The 17,717-nt window shown below is 43.8% G+C and overlaps 1 protein-coding gene across 1 annotated transcript in view; it reads right to left on the bottom strand.

Annotated features, from left to right (window-relative positions):
- Positions 1–17,630, bottom strand: part of tmem59 (transmembrane protein 59) — a 41,531-nt gene extending 23,901 nt beyond the window's left edge. The window contains exon 1 of the mRNA XM_078218268.1: positions 17,381–17,630. Coding sequence (XP_078074394.1) covers positions 17,381–17,563 — 183 coding nt within the window. The 5' untranslated portion in view covers positions 17,564–17,630. The remainder of the gene's footprint in view (positions 1–17,380) is intronic.
- Positions 17,631–17,717: the final 87 nt, after the last annotated feature.

The following is a 17,717-nucleotide window of genomic DNA, read 5'->3' as shown; positions in this document are numbered from 1 at the left end:
ACCTCGTACTGGGGAATGAGCCCGGTCAGGTCTTCAAAGTTTCGGTAGGGGAACATGTGGCAAATAGTGACCACAATTCTGTTAGCTTTAGGATAGTGATGGAAAAGGATGAGGTGTCCCAAGGGTAAGGTGTTGGATTGGGGGAAGGCTAACTTTAGTGGGATTAGGCAGAAATTGGCAGCTCTTGATTGGGAGAGGCTGTTTGAGGGTAAATCCACATCTGGCATGTGGGAGTCTTTTAAGGAACAGTTGTTAGGGCTACAGGACAGGCATGTGCCTGTTAAAAAGGATAGGAAGGGTAGGATTCGAGAACCGTGGATAACCAGGGAAATTGAGGGACTGGTCAAAAAGAAGAGAGAGGCGTATGGTAGGTCCAGGCAGCTAAAAACGGAGGGAGCTCTGGAGGAGTACAAAGAAAGTAGGAAAGAACTCAAGCGGGGAATTAGAAGAGCAAAAAGGGGTCACGAAATGTTCTTGGCAGACAGGATTAAGGAGAATCCCAAGGCATTTTATTCATACGTTAGGAACAAAAGGGTTGTCAGGGAACAAATCAGACCTCTCAGGGACAAAAGTGGGGAATTATGCTTGGAGCCCAAAGAAGTAGGGGAGATCCTAAATGAATACTTTGCGTCGGTATTCACAAAGGAGAGGGATGTGTTGACTGGGAGTGTCTCGGAGGGGAGTGTTGAACCGTTGGAGAAAATCTCCATTACAAAGGAGGAAGTGTTAGGTTTGTTAGAGAATATAAAGACTGACAAATCCCCAGGGCCTGATGGAATCTATCCAAGGCTGCTCAGGAAGACGAGAGATGAAATCGCTGGGCCTCTGACGCAAATCTTTGTCTCGTCACTGGAAACAGGTGAGGTCCCAGAGGATTGGAGGATAGCTAATGTGGTCCCGTTATTTAAGAAGGGTAGGAAGGATAACCCGGGTAATTATAGGCCGGTGAGCTTGACGTCCGTGGTGGGGAAGTTGTTGGAGAAGATTCTTAAAGATAGGATGTATGCGCATTTAGAAAGGAATAAACTCATTAACGATAGTCAGCATGGTTTTGAGAGAGGGAGGTCATGCCTCACTAACCTGGTGGAGTTTTTTGAAGAAGTGACTAGAATGGTTGACGAGGGAAGGGCCGTGGATGTCGGCTATATGGATTTTAGTAAAGCGTTTGACAAAGTCCCTCATGGTAGGCTGGTGAAAAAGGTTGGATCTCATGGGATAAAGGGGGAGGTGGCTAGACGGGTGGAGAACTGGCTTGGTCATAGAAGACAGAGGGTGGTAGTGGAAGGGTCTTTTTCCGGCTGGAGGCCTGTGACTAGTGGTGTTCCGCAGGGCTCTGCTGTTTGTGATTTATATAAATGATCTGGAAGAAGGTGTAACTGGGGTGATCAGTAAGTTTGCGGATGACACAAAATTGGCAGGACTTGCAGATAGTGAGGAGCATTGTCAGAAGCTACAGAAGGATATAGATAGGCTGGAAATTTGGGCAAAGAAATGGCAGATGGAGTTCAATCCTGATAAATGCGAAGTGATGCATTTTGGTAGAAATAATGTAGGGAGGAGCTATATGATAAATGGCAGAACCATAAAGGGTGTAGATACGCAGAGGGACCTGGGTGTGCAAGTCCACAGATCCTTGAAAGTGACGTCACAGGTGGAGAAGGTGGTGAAGAAGGCATATGGCATGCTTGCCTTTATAGGACGGGGCATAGAGTATAAAAGTTGGGGTCTGATGTTGCAGATGTATAGAACGTTGGTTCGGCCACATCTGGAATACTGTGTCCAGTTCTGGTCGCCACACTACCAGAAGGACGTGGAGGCTTTGGAGAGAGTACAGAGGAGGTTTACCAGGATGTTACCTGGTATGGAGGGGCTTAGTTATGAGGAGAGATTGGGTAAACTGGGGTTGTTCTCCCTGGAAAGACGGAGGATGAGGGGAGACTTAATAGAGGTGTATAAAATTATGAAAGGCATAGATAGGGTGAACGGTGGGAAGCTTTTCCCCAGGTCGGTGGTGACGTTCACGAGGGGTTATAAGTTCAAGGTGAAGGGGGGGGGGGGGGGGGGGAGGTTTAACACAGATATCAGACGGACATATTTTACACAGAGGGTGGTGGGGGCCTGGAATGCGCTGCCAGGCAAGGTGGTGGAGGCGGACACACTGGGAACGTTTAAGACTTATCTAGACAGCCATATGAACGGAGTGGGAATGGAGGGATACAAAAGAATGGTCTAGTTTGGACCAGGGAGCGGCGCGGGCTTGGAGGGCCGAAGGGCCTGTTCCTGTGCTGTATTGTTCTTTGTAGTTCCATGGGCCCCAAACTGAAGGATAATAATGCAGCAGTTATTAGATGGACTACTGCAGTTCAAGGTGGCAGCACACCCACCTTCTCAGTCAATTAGGGATGGACAACAAATACGGCATACAAGATGAAGAGCACCTGGTATATAGGGTAGTATTTTAGCATGGATAAGGAATTTGTTAGCTAACAGGAAGCAGAGTAGGGACTAATGGGTCACTTTCAGATTGGCAAACCCGTGGAGTGCCACAGGGATCAGTGTCAGGACCTCAACTATTTACAATCTTTTTTAAACACATGGATGAAGGGACCAAGCATATGGTGGCAAAATTAATTATCAAGGTGAGGTATAGGTTTACAAAGGGTTATATATAGAAAGGTTAACGAGGGGGAAAAAATGGCAGATGGTCTGTAGTGCAGGAAATGTGAACTTGTCCACTTTGGCAGGCAGAACAAAAGAAAACAGTATACTATTAAATGGAGAGATTGCAAAACTGGATAGCACAGAGGAATCTGGGTCTCCTGGTACAAGAATCACAAATAGTAGGCAGGTACAGAAGTGATTAGGAAGACATAGAAACTGGGTGCAGGAGTAGGCCATTCGGCCCTTCAATATGATCATAGCAGGACTGGGATACTGAAAGCATCCCACTCCTGCTTTCTCTCCACACTCCTTGATCCCTTTAGCCATAAGGGCCACATCCAGCTCCCTCTTGGACATATCTCTAACGAACTGGCCCAACACTTTGCAGCAGAGAATTCCACAGGTTCTCAACTCGGAGTGAAAAAGTTCTTCCTCATCTCAATCCTGAATAGCTCATCCCTTATTCTTAGATTGTGACCCCTAGTTCCCAACATCGGGAACATTGTTCCCGCATCTAGCCAGTCCAGGCCCATCAGGATTTTATATGTTTCTATGACATCCTCACTCATTCTTTTAAATTCCAGCGAGTGCAAGCCCAGTCGATCCAATCTCTCTTCATATGTCAGTACTGCCATTCCAGGAATTAGTCTGGTGAACCTTCGCTGGACTCCCTCAATTGCAAAAATGCCCTCCCTCAGACAAGGAGACCAAAACTGCACACAATACTCAAGTTGTGGCCTCACCTGCAGCAAGACATCCTACTTCTTGTTGGAGAAATTCAGAAAATGCTGGGATTTAAAAATCAATAAAATTACTAAATTGTGGAAATTAACTGAAAATAAGGACCACAATGTGCCTTATATTTATCTTATACAAAGGTACTACTTGCATTTTATTTATTTGTCACAAGTAGACTTACATTAACGCTGCAATGACGTTACTGTGAAAATCCCCTAGTCGCCACGTTCCGACACCTGCTCGGGTACAGAGGGAGAATTTAGCATGGCCAATCAACCTACCCCGCACATCTTTGGACGTGGGAAGAAACCAGAGCACCTGGAGGAAACCCACGCAGACACAGGGAGAACGTGCAGACTCCACACAGACAGTGACCCAAGCCGGGAATTGAACCCAGGTCCCTAGTGCTGTGAGGCATCAGTGCTAGCCACTGTGCCACCATGCCGCATAGACACACATAACTACTGCCATCGAAATTAAACATGTATTTTAGATTTAAACAAGTATTTTTGTATGTATTGTGCACCTTGGCCAAACTGCAAGCTGCCCTGAAGTATAATGGGAAGAGAGCTAAATCAGACAGGCCACATTCTTTGGGAACAATAAGCCACAGAAGGCAGTTATGTTACCAGAGAAAGTTGAGAATGCACAATCTCTTTAGACAGTGAATAGACATATTCACAATGTATATGAAGTATTCAATTCCTACTGATAACGAAGCAGAACGAGACAGTGGAAACTTCACCTTTTCAACTATGTGGGTTATGGTGGGAAAGCAACTTTTGAACCTTACAGATTTATGCAAGTGAGGTTGCTTAGTAACAGTAGGTAGGAACTTCCAGGTCTAAATGACCAAGGAATCCCAATTCTGCTAGAAGGTAGGATGCAATTGGTTAAGGTAAGTAATGTGATTCGAACGTCCAGTTAGGGTAGGCGGGAGAACTGAGGTTTCAAAAATGTATAACTGTTGCGACATTGCATTGTAAACTTCAAAAAAGTTGTTCAGCTGCCTTTCTCTCACCACATATTGGTCCATAAAGAAAGTGGCTTTAACCAGCATACTGTCTTTTGCAAGTTTTTGTACGTAGCCGTTCAGCTCAATACTTAGCATTGGAGAGAAAACCCCACACTTCAGTTCTATACTCAAAGCCTCTTGCTGCGAAGGCCAGCATGCCATTAGCTTTCTTCACCGCCTGCTGTACCTGCATGCCAACCTTCAGTGACTGTTCCACCATGACACCCAGGTCACGTTGCACTTCCCCTTTTCCGAAACTGCCACCATTCAGATAATAATCTTCCTTTCAAGTTTTGCCACCAAAGTGGTAACCTTACATTTACCCACATTATATTGCATTTGCCAAATATTTACCCACTTAGCCAACCTGTCCAAATCACCCTGCAGCCTCTTAGCATCCACCTCATCGCACACACTGCCACCCAGCTTAGTGTCGTCTGCAAATTTGGAGATATTGCATTCAATTCTTTTGTCCAAATCATTAATGTATATTGTGAGTAGCTGGGGTCCCAGCACTGAACCCTGCATACTCCACTAGTCACTGCCTGCCACTCTGAAAATGACCCTTTTATTTCCACTCTCTGCTTCCTGTCTGCCAACCACTTCTCTACCTATGTCAATACATTACCCCAATACCATGAGTTTTAATTTTGCTCAATAATCTCTGGTGCGGGACCTTGTCAAAAGCCCTGATACACAATATCCACTGGTTCACCCTCGTCTGTGCTGACGGAGACTTGGTTAAAAGGACAGGACCGGCAGCTGAATATTCCAGGGTATAAGTGTTTTAGGCGAGACAGAGGAGGGGCTAAAAAAGGTGGGGGAGTAGCATTATTAGTTAGGGAGCATATTACCACAGTGCAGAGGGTAGACAACTTAGTGGGGTCATGTACTGAGTCACTGTGGGTGGAACTCAAACAGGAAGGGTGCAGTCACTATGCTGGGGGTGTACTACAGACCACTCAACAGCCCACTGTGTGGAGGTGGAGGAAAGGATATGTCAGGAGATTCTGGATAGGTACAGAAAAAATAGGGTTGTTGTAGTGGGGGACTTTAATTTCCCTGGTATAGACTGGAAAGTGCTTAGAGCTGGGGTTCCGGACAGGGAGGAATTTGTAAAATGCATACTGGAAGGTTCTTTGGAACAGTATGTAGATAGCCTGACTAGAGATGGGGCTATACTGGACCTAGTTCTGGGAAATGAGCCCGGTCAGGTCGTCAACCGGGGAACATGTGGCAAATAGTGACCACAACTCTGTTAACTTTAGGATAGTAATGGACAAGGATGAGTGTTGTCCTACGGGTAGGGTGCTAAATTGGGAAAGGCTAACTATAGCCGGATTAGGCAGGAATTGGTGGACGTTGTTTGGGAGAGGATGTTTGAGGGTAAGTCCGCCTCTGGCATGTGGGAGTCTTTTAAGGAACAATTGATAAGGCTGCAGGATAGGCATGTGCCTGTAAAAAGGAAATATAGGAAAGGTAGGATTCGAGAGCTGTGGATAACCAGGGAAATTGAGGATCTGATTAAAGTGAAAAGGGAGGTGTACGTTAAGTCCAGGCAACAGAAAACAGATGGAGCTCTGGAGGAATGCAGAGAGAGTAGGAAAGAACTCAAACGGGGAGTTAGAAGGGCAAAAGGAGATCATGAGATGTTCTTGGCAGGCAGGATTAAGGAGAATCCCAAGGCATTCTATTCATACGTTAGGAACAAAAGAGTTGTCAGGGAGAAAATCGGACCTCTCAGGGACAAAGAAGGGGAATTATGCTTAGAACCCAAGGGAATAGGGGAGATCCTAAATGAATACTTTGCATCGGTATTCACAAAGGAGAGGGACGTGTTAACCAGGAGTGTCTCGGAGGGAGGTGTTGACCCATTAGAGAAAATCTCCATTACAAGGGAGGAAGTGTTAGGTTTTTTAGGGAACATTAAAACTGACAAAGCCCCAGGGCCTGATGGCATCTATTCTAGACTGCTCAGGGAGACAAGAGATGAAATTGCTGGGCCTCTGACGGAAATCTTTGTCGCTCCTTTGGACACAGGGGAGGTTCCTGAGGATTGGAGGATAGCGAATGTGGTCTCGTTATTTAAGAAGGGTAGCAGAGATAACCCGGGAAATGATAGGCCGGTGAGCTTGACGTCCGTGGTAGGGAAGCTGTTGGAGAGGATTCTTAGAGACAGGATGTATGTGCATTCAGAACGGAACAAACTCATTAGTGACAGACAGCATGGTTTTGTAAGAGGGAGGTCGTGCCTTACAAATTTGGTGGAGTTTTTTGAGGAAGTGACAAAAACGGTTGATGAAGGAAGGGCTGTGGATGTCGTCTATATGGATTTCAGTAAGGTATTTGACAAAGTCCCATACGGCAGGTTGGTTAAGAAGGTTAAGGCTCATGCGATACAAGGAGAAGTGGCTAGATGGGTGGAGAACTGGCTTGGCCATAGGAGACAGAGGGTAGTGGTCGAAGGGTCTTTTTCCGGCTGGAAGTCTGTGACCAGTGGTGTTCCGCAGGGCTCTGTACTGGGACCTCTGCTATTTGTGATATATATATAATGATTTGGAAGAAGGTGTAACTGGTGTCATCAGCAAGTTTGCGGGTGACACGAAGATGGCTGGACTTGCGGATAGCGATGAGCATTGTCGGGCAATACAGCAGGATATAGATAGGCTGGAAAATTGGGCGGAGAAATGGCAGATGGAATTTAATCCAGATAAATGCGAAGTGATGCATTTTGGAAGAAATAATGTAGGGAGGAGTTATACAATAAATGGCAGAGCCATCAAGAGTATAGAAACACAGAGGGACCTAGGCGTGCAAGTTCACAAATCCTTGAAGGTGGCAACACAGGTGGAGAAGGTGGTGAAGGCGGCATATGGTATGCTTGCCTTTATAGGACAGGGTATAGAGTATAAAAGCTGGAGTCTGATGATGCAGCTGTATAGAACGCTGGTTAGGCCACATTTGGAGTACTGCGTCCAGTTCTGGTCGCCGCACTACCAGAAGGACGTGGAGGCTTTAGAGAGAGTGCAGAGAAGGTTTACCAGGATGTTGCCTGGTATGGAGGGTCTTAGCTAGGAGGAGAGATTGGGTAAACTGGGGCTGTTCTCCCTGGAAAGACTGAGAATGAGGGGAGATCTAATAGAGGTGTACAAGATTATGAAGGGGATAGATAGGGTGAACGGTGGGAAGCTTTTTCCCAGATCAGAAGTGACGATCACGAGGGATCACGGGCTCAAGGTGAGAGGGGCGAAGTATAACTCAGATATTAGAGGGATGGTTTTTTTTTTTTTTACACAGAGGGTGGTGGGCACCTGGAATGCACTGCCAAGTAGGGTGGTGGAGGCAGACACGCTGACATCGTTTAAGACTTACCTGGATAGTCACATGAGCAGCCTGGGAATGGAGGGATACAAACGATTGGTCTAGTTGGACCAAGGAGCAGTACAGGCTTGGAGGGCCGAAGGGCCCGTTTCCTGTGCTGTACTGTTCTTTGTTCTGCACTACTGGTCGCATCCTCAAAAAGTTCTAGAAGATGTATTGAGCACAATTTCCCTGTACTGAATCCTTGCTGACTTGGACCAATCCTGTCACTGCTTTCCAAATACTCAGTTATCACATCCTTAATAATTGACTCCAGCATTTTCCGGGCTGTAATTCCCCGTCTTCTCTCTCCCTCCTTTTTTAAAAAAAAAGTGGGGTTACATTAGCTACCCTCCAATTTGATTTGATTTATTGTCACATGTATTGATATACAGTGAAAAGTATTGTTTCTTGCGCGCTATACAGACAAAGCAAACCATTCATAGATCTTTTAAAATCAACTACAATTTCTTGCACGCTCCCCATACTCCTCGAATCCCTGACAAATCTATTTCAGCCTTATAGTAAAAGCAAATGTACCCAACCTTCTTTAGAGAAGGAAACCAAAACTGCTCAGTACTTACTGCAGGTGGGGTCTCACCAACACTTATACTTACAGCATGCTTACCTTGCTCTAATACTGCCTTACAAAAAAATGCTATTGTGCTATTGGCTTTATTGATTGCTACACCTGCATGCTAACTTCCTTTGTTCTTTGTAGGAGTACACCAAATTCTCTATCAACATTTATACATTTCACATGTTTTTAAAAATTGCTTTATTACTACCAAACTGAATAACCTCACACTCCCCCACATTTATACTCCATTGTTACCCACTCAGTTAGCTATATATACATCCTCACAGCTTCCATTCCCACCCAACTTTATATCATTAGCAAACTTAATTACATTGGCCTCTTGAAAATAGCTGAAAACTCAGCACTTATCCTTGTGGCACTCTACTAGTTACAGCCTTCCAACTTGAAAGTGTCCCATTTATCCGCTACCTATCTGTTAACCAATTCTCTGCCCATTCTAATATATTACCCCCTACTGCCCCATTGTGGGGCAGTGTTTAGAGTGCCTTTTGGAAATTAAAGTACATGTACTGGTTCCCTTTTCTCGACTACATACATCTTCCAAAACAAAACTAATATATTTTATCAAACAAATTGAGGACAGCACTGGGAACTCTCCATGCTGTAGATCATAGAATCATACAGTGTAGAAGAGGCCCTTCAGCCTCAAGTCTACACTGACATACCAGAAACACTCGACTCCCACCTAATCCCATTTACCAGCACTTGATCCATAGTCTTGAATGTTATGTGCCAAGTGCTTACTTAGCCAGGTACTTTTTAAAAGGATAAGAGGTAACTCACCTCTATCACCCTCCTAGGCAGCATATTCCAGACCATCAGTAACACCCCTCAGTCTTCTCTGCTCCAATGAAAACAACCCAAGCCTATCCGGCCTCTCTTCATAACTTAAATGTTTCATCCCAGGCAGCATCCTGGTGAATCTCCTCTGCACTCTACCTAATGCAACCACATCCTTCCTATAATGTGACAATCAGAACTGCACACAGTACTCTAGCTATGAACTCATTAAAGTTCTATAAAACTCCATCATTGCTTTGGTAATCTATGCCTCAACTGATAAATGCAAGTGTACCATATGCCTTTTTTAACCATCCTTCCATCTTCAGAGATCTATGGAAAACACACTAAGATCCCTTAGATCCACAGAACTTCCTAGTGTCATACCATTCATTGAATACTTCCTTGTCAAATTACTCCTTCCAAAGTGTATCACCTCTCACTTTTCAGGGTTAAATCTTCCTGTAGCCCAAGACATTCTGCCTCAATGTTAAAAACCCAGTCAATCTTTGGTCATCTGAAAAATTATTAATCCAACCGCCACAGTCATTTTATATAAAATGATAAATAATAGGGAATCCAACTCAGATCACTGTGGTACGCCACTGGACACTGGCTTCCAGTCACTAAAGCAGCCTTCTGTTATCACTGTCTCCTACAACTAAGCCAATTTTGAATGTATTTTATTAAATTACCCTGCATTCCATGTGCATTTGCCTTCTTTGCTAGTCTCCCATATGGGAGCTTGTCAAAGGCTTTGCATCATGAAATTCATATAAACTACATCAACTACACTACCCTCATCTACACACCTGGTCACCTCAAAACATTCAGTCAAAATTGTTAGACATGACCTCCCTCTGACAAAACCAAGCTGACTATCCTTGATCAAGCCTTGCCTCTCCAATTGGAGATAGATGCTCTCCTTTAGAAGCTTCTCCAGTAGTTTCCCTACCACTCACGTGAGAGTCACTGATCTTTAGCAAACAGCGTCAAAGAGAATCCCAAGGCTTTTTATGCATATATTGGGAGCAAAAGAAGGAGTAGACCTACTCAAGGACAATGGAGGGAAGTTATGCGTGGAACCACAGGAAGTGGATAAAATCCTTAATGACTACTTTGTATCGGTATTCACCAAGGAAAAGGGCATGACGGATGTGGAGGTCAGGGATAGGTGCGAGAACATTCTTGAGCGCATCAATATATCAAAAAGGAGGAAATGTTGAGTATCCTCAATTGCATTAAAGGTAGGCAAGTCCCTGAGGCCGGATGGGATCTATCCCAGGTTACTGTGGGAGGCAAGGGGAGAAATAGCTGGAGCTTTAACAGATATCTTCACATCATCTTTGACCACAGGCAAGGTTCCAGAGGACTGGAGAGTAGCCAATGTTGTTCCCTTGTTTAAGAAAAGCAGGGATAATTCAGCAAATTATATGCCAGTGAGTCTGACATCAGTGGTGGGGAAGCTTTTGGAGAAGATACTGAGGGACAGGATATACGCACATTTGGAAGAAAATGGACTAGTTAGTGACAGGCAGCATGGTTTTGTACGGGGAAGGTCATGTCCCACCAACTTGATTGAATTTTTTGAAGAGGTGACAAAGAAAATTGATGAGGGAAGGGCTGTGGATGCAGTTTATATGGACTTTAGTAAGGTGTTTGACAAGGTCCCACATGGCAGACTGGCACAAAAACTAGATGGATATAGAACTGGCTTGATTATAGAAGATGGAGATGCCAGCGTTGGATTGGGGTAAGCACTGTGAGATGTCTCACAACACCAGGTTAAAGTCCAACAGGTTTATTTGGTAGCACAAGCCACAAGCTTTCAGAGCACTGCCCCTTTATCAGGTGAGTGGGAGTTGTGTTCACAAACAAGGCCTATATAGACAAAAACTCAGTTTAGAAGATAATGGTTGGAATGAGAGTCTTTACAGGTAATCAAGTCTTAATCAAGTCTTAAAGGTACAGACAATGTGAGTGGAGAGAAGGTTAAGCTTAGGCTAAAGAGATGTGTATTGTCTGCAGCCAGGACAGTTAGTGAGATTTTGCAAGCCCAGGCAAGTGGTGGGGGTTACAGATAGTGTGACATGAATTCAAGATCCCAGTTGAGGCCGTCTTCATGTGTGCAGAACTTGGTTATCAGTTTCTGCTCAGCGATTCTGCGTTGTCGTGTGTCGTGAAGGCCGCCTTGGAGAACACTTACCCGAAGATCAGAGGTTGAATGCCCGTGACTGCTGAAATGTTCCCCAACAGGAAGAGAACACTCTTACCTGGTGATCGTTGAGCAGTGTTCATTCATCTATTGTCGTAGCGTCAACATGGTCTCCCCAATGTACCATGCCACGGGACATCCTTTCCTGCAGCATATCAGGTAGACAACATTGGCCGAGTTGCAAGAGTATGCACCGTGTACCTGTTGGATGGGATTCCCACGTGAGATGATGGCATCCGTGTCGATGATCCGGCACGTCTTGCAGAGGTTGCCCTGGCAGGGTTGTGTGGTGTTGTGGTCACTGCTCTCCTGGAGGCTGGGTAGTTTGCTGCGGACAATGGTCTGTCTGTACGACAATGGATGAATGAACACCGCTCGACAATCACCAGGCAGGGGTGTTCTCTTCCTGTTGGGGAACACTTCAGCAGTCACGGGCATTCAACTTCTGATCTTCAGGTAAGCATTCTCCAAGGTGGCCTTCATGACACCTCAGAGTCGCTGAGCAGAGACTGATAGCCAAGTTCCGCACACATGACGACAGCCTCAACCTGGATCTTGAGTTCATGTCACACTATCTGTAACCCCCACGACTTGCCTTGGCTGGCAAAATCTCACTAACTGTCCCGGCTGGAGACAATACACATCTCTTTAACCTGTGCTTAACCCTCTCTCCACTCACAATGTTTGTACCTTTAAGACTTGATTACCTGCAAGGACTCGCATTCCAACCATTATCTTGTAAAGTGAGTTTGTGTCTTCATATGCCCTGTTTGTGAACACAACTTCTACTCACCTGATGAAGGGGCAGTGCTCCGAAAGCTTGTGCTACCAAATAAACCTGTTGGACTTTAACCTGGTGTTGTGAGACTTGATTATAAAAAGACAGTAGTGGTGGAAGGGTGTTTTTCAGAATGGAGATCTGTAGCTACTGGTGTTCCGCAGGGATTAGTGCCAGACCTCAGTTGTTTGTAGTATATATAAATGATCTGGAGGAAAACATTGGTGGTCTGATTAGCAAGTTTGCAGATGACACGAAGATTGGCAGAGTTGCTGATGGTGCCGAGGATTGTCAGAGGATACAACGGGATGTAGATAGATTGAAGACTTGGGCACAGAAATGGCAGATGGAGTTTAATCCGGACAAATGCAAGGTGCTGCATTTTGGAAGATCAAATTTAGGTATGAATTATACTGTAAATGGCAGAACTGTTGAGAACATTAATATTCAGAGGGATCTGGGCGTGCAGGTCCACAGTTCCCTAGGAGTGGCAACACAGGTGGCCAAGATGATTAAGAAGGCATATGGCGTTCTTGCCTTCATCAGCCAGGGCATTGAGTACAGGAGTTGGGAAATCATGTTGCCGCTATATAACACCTTGGTCAGGCTGCATTTGGAGTGCTGAGTGCAGTTCTGGCCACCACACTACCAGAAAGACATGGAAGCTTTGGAGAGTGCAAAGAATGTTCACCAGGATGTTACCTGGTCTCAAGGATCTTGGCTAAGAGACGTAGTTAAATAAACTAGGATTGTTTTCACTGGAAAGATGGAGGCTGAGAGGAGACTTGATAGAGCTCTACAAAATTGAGAGGGGCATAGACAGGGTGGATAGTCAGAGGCTTTTTCCAAGGATGCAAGTGTCAATTACAAGGGAGCACAGGTTCAAGGTGAGAGGGGAAAAGTTTAAGGGAGATGTACAGGGGAAGTTTTTCCATGCAGAGTGGTGACTGCCTCAAATGTGGTGGAAGCAGGTACATTAGCAACATTTAAGAGGCATCTGGATGGGTGCACGAATAGGGAAGAAATAGCAGGATATGACCGAGTACGGGCAGATGTTATTTTTAAATTTAGGGATCCTGATCGGCGCAGGGTTGGAGAGCCAAAGGGCTGTTCATGTGCTGTACTTTCCTTTGTCTGTAGTTCCCTGTCTTATCCTTACAATCCTTTTTAATTAGTGGAACCATGTTAGCTGTTCTTCAGTCATCTGGCACCACCTCCATGTGGAGATGCCGGCGTTGGACTGGGATAAACACAGTAAGGAGTCTCACAACACCAGGTTAAAGTCCAACAGGTTTATTTGGTAGCAAAGGCCACTAGCTTTTGGAGCACTGCTCCTTCGTCAGGTAAGTGGGAGTTCTGTTCACAAACAGGGCATAGAAAGACAAACTCAACTTACAAAATAATGGTTGGAATGTGAGTCTTTACAGGTAATCAAGTCTTAAAGGTACAGACAATGTGAGTGGAGAGAGGGTTAAGCACAGGTTAAAGAGATGTGTATTGTCAATATCACCAACCATTATCAATACACATCTCTTTAACCTGTGCTTAACGCTCTCTCTCCACTCACATTGTCTGTACCTTTAAGACTTGATTACCTGTAAAGACTCGCATTCCAACCATTATTTTGTAAATTGAGTTTGTCTTTCTATGCCCTGTTTGTGAACAGAACTCCCACTTACCTGACGAAGGAGCAGTGCTCCAAAAGCTAGTGGCCTTTGCTACCAAATAAACCTGTTGGACTTTAACCTGGTGTTTGAGACTCCTTACTGTGACCACCTCCATAGCCAGAGAGGAATTAAAAATTTGGGTCAGATCCCCTGCAATCTCCTCCCTTGCCTCCAACAGCGGTCTGGGACACAATTCATCTGGACCTGGAGTTTTGTCCAATTTTAAGCCTGCCAACACCTCCAATACCTTGTCCGTCCCTATGTTAAATTACTTGTTAACCTCAGTCTCCCTCCCTGAATTCCATATCTTCATCCTTTTGGGTGAAGACGGATGGGAAATATGCCCCTTAGAGCTGAATGATCTTTCAAAAACAAAATTCACACATTTCTGCCCCTCCTTTCCTGAAGCCATTCATGCAAGTGCGCACATTAGCATCATTCCTGTACATCATCCAAATTGTAATTCTTAATACACAAGAAATAAAAGCAAGGGTCGACCATTCGACCCATCAAGCCTGTCCCACCATTCAATAAAATCATGGCTGATCTGATTGTGATTATCCATGATGCCCAATGTCATCAGGTTTTTTGACTACAGGTTAGAGGGAAACAATCTTTAGCCAGGACTCCCACGCAGAAATTTGAATCACAAGATCCAAGATGGAACAAAGATTCTGTTAACTCAACCCACACCCTATTGCCGTAGGGCAGAGAACAATTGTTTCCTCTCCCTAAAATTAACTCAACATGGACCAGGATCAAACCAGAGTGACCAAGCGCTAAAGCCATTACTGAGTTCTCCTGGTTTATTTGGAACTTCAATATCAAGAAATTGCACTAAAAGCAAAAAAGATTGGTCGACTATATTGTACATTTTACAGCTCTACTTGCAATTGTCAGAAATTCCAAATTACTCAAGCTCATTGCCTCACAAAGCTCAATCAAGATCATGGCTGTGAGATTAGTCATAAAGGAGTATGAAGAAATCAAACTTTCTTCAGCTGTTCCTGTTAGGTTGTCACAGGGCAGCAGCAGCACAGTGGTTAGCACTGCTGCCTCAGCGCCAGAGACCCGGGTTCAATTCCAGCTTGTGTTACTATGTGGAGTTTGCACGTTCTCTCCATGTCTCCCTAGGTTTCCTCCGGGTGCTCTGGTTTCCTCCCACAGTCCAAAGATGTGCAATTGAGGTAGATTGGCCACGCTAACTTGCCCCTTAGTGTCCCAAGATATGTATATTAGGGGGATTAGCATGGGCCTGGGTGGGATGCTCCCAGAGTCAGTCCAGACTTGATGGGCCAAATGGCCTACATCTAATAGTGAACATTTTGGCGATCCAATCCACACAAATGTGGAAGCAAGATTTAACAAAAACATTGTGGAAATCAAGGATGTTGCAATCACACCATATTGAAACTGATGGTTAGTTATGCACTCTGTTACTTGCATTAGAAGCTGTTTCTTTCTCCATGCAATGGGCATTAAAGCTTTTATTATCCCAATTGTTGCCTTGGAGAAGTCAGATTTAATTGGTAATCTTGTCTTTTATCTCAGTTCCAAATAAATGCCTTAAGACCCGAAACTTTAAATTGTTTCTACAGGTGCTGCCTGATCTGCTTATCGTTTTCAGATTTTTTGGTTTATTTTCAGGCTTTCAGCAGCTGCTGAATTTTATTCTCCCCCTTTTTCACACTAATGAGGAAAAATTAAAATGGATTTTATAAAAATCCTATTTCCATTTAAGAAATGCACTTCCTTTTAATTGCAACTTTCACTTCAGTAAAAGGAATATTCTTGCTTTCTAGGACCTTGAAGCTTTCCAAATCCCCTTATTCCAACAATTTACAAGGTTGGTAAACCTAAATTTGGTATCACCCAATAATATTTATCCCATCTTCTTGCTTTCCTCCAGAGTCTTCTGATTTCAAGTCCAACTACTGCAAAACAAAAAATGCTATTAAATCTAAAAACATCAATACTTTATTGCTCAGGGTGTGAAATGTGCAATAAGCTTTTTGCTTGATACAAGGAACTCTTCACCTACTCGCTAAATCAAGTTCTAATCTTTTGCTCAACTTTAATCTGTAATAATTTGCCTGAATATCGAGGGAAAACAAATTTGAGAACAATGCTCTACATTTACCAAAAATATATTTTGATGAAGTAAAGGGCAAGAGCAGATGATTTTGCATTCAGCTCTCAAACGATGCAATATGCAACTTAAATGATACAGAACTGACGAGTGTTTGATTGGGGAAGGTGACACTGATAATGCAACTAAAGATGCACAAAACATATATTAAACCAAATAAACATTTAATTTTAATTTGGTGCTTGCAAATATATCAGCCCAAACTATTTTGAAACTGAAGAATCTTGATTTACTATTTATTTTTGGCCCAAAATTTAACTGCAACTGAAGTGAATGACTTATTTTTTCAGAAGGCTTCATCTAGATTTGTCAATAAAAATATTATGACATCACAATGATAGCAATGTCACAAGCTAGCATCAAATTTTCTAAACAATCACAAATTTCAACATTTACTGTCAAAGTACACAGAATATAAACACAATACTTTACAATCTGTGCTAATTGTTTGCTTAACTTTACACAACAATATTAGTTCACAATGCACACTTTCTCACAAAACCCAATGGTGTTTTTTTGAATGCCTCCAAATCAAGCATTTGAGAAATCCTTACAGGCAAAGCTTCTCTTGGGAAGTATGGTTTACACTCACTATATAGGGTTACATCCCAATTCCTAAATCAAAAAAGTTTACAGAGATTGGCTTACACTTTGCACAAAATATACTACTAGACTATAAACAACCAAACCACAAACCTATCATAAAGAACTGGAAAGTAATTACACTAAATTTCAATAAGTTGCTGAAAGTATTCAATTGTAATTTGCATATCTAGTAGTTTGGTCAACTGTCATTAAAGATTGCATGACAATGTAATCCAGGCATCAAGTGATACCTCACAATGCAAAACAAATTGACTTCTCCTGGAGTATTACAAACTATTCAATGCTGCACTGTTGACTGAACAAAGCAAATACTTGAGTCAATTTACTTGCACTTATCTTTTGCCATTTTCATAACTTCAACATAGTTCTATACGTTAAATCTACATTTACGCCCATTGAAACGCATAACTCATTTGTTAGCAGTTCAAAGCGGAAATAACCATATAAAAGGACGAGAGCCGTTTGTAAACAAGAAAGTTCAATGCTCAGATTAGTTAAAATTATTCCTGCCGCGCTCTCATGAGCTTCTCGATCATTCTCGGGTTAATTATTTCTCTGTATGACCAGCATTATATTGCGGGCTTTAAAAAAAAACTATATGGGGGGGGGGTTCGTCAAACTTTGAAGTTTGGGCAAAAAAAATTATACAGAATGTAGGTTTCGCTTATTTGGATCACAGAAGCAGTTAGTGTCGCTAAAACAAAGCTAATGCGGGGTAATAATCAGAAATAGCAACAGGCTTTAAAAATAAACAGGCAGGCTTCGGCCTCGACTCCAACCGGCCTGGCCTTGCCCACCGGTCAGCCCTACCTTCGGGTAAGTGTGCAGGCTGTAAGTCATCTCGCAACTTTTTTGACACGACGCCGTGTCGCCCAAAACCGCCTCGAAAGCATCGGAAGCCAGAGACGGGGTGAAGGAGAAACACAGAGTGAACCCCAAGCACAGGACAAGACTAAAGGCGGCAGCAGCGCTGCCTCCAGCTGCCTCCGCCATCTTCCGTCTGGTTTGTTGTGATCCCGCAGCTGCTCCCGCCCCTTACCTCACCGCGCATGCGCTCTCTGCTCCCCCCCCCCTCAGTGACATCAACTTTTATTGTCAATCTTTTTTTTTAAACAACTCGCCTTTAAATAATATAGCATCGAGTTAA

The sequence above is a fragment of the Mustelus asterias genome, chromosome 8, assembly GCF_964213995.1.
Source record: "Mustelus asterias chromosome 8, sMusAst1.hap1.1, whole genome shotgun sequence".
Lineage (NCBI taxonomy): Eukaryota > Metazoa > Chordata > Chondrichthyes > Carcharhiniformes > Triakidae > Mustelus > Mustelus asterias.
Note: the sequence above shows the minus strand (reverse complement) of the source record. Positions and strands in the feature narration are given on the sequence as shown.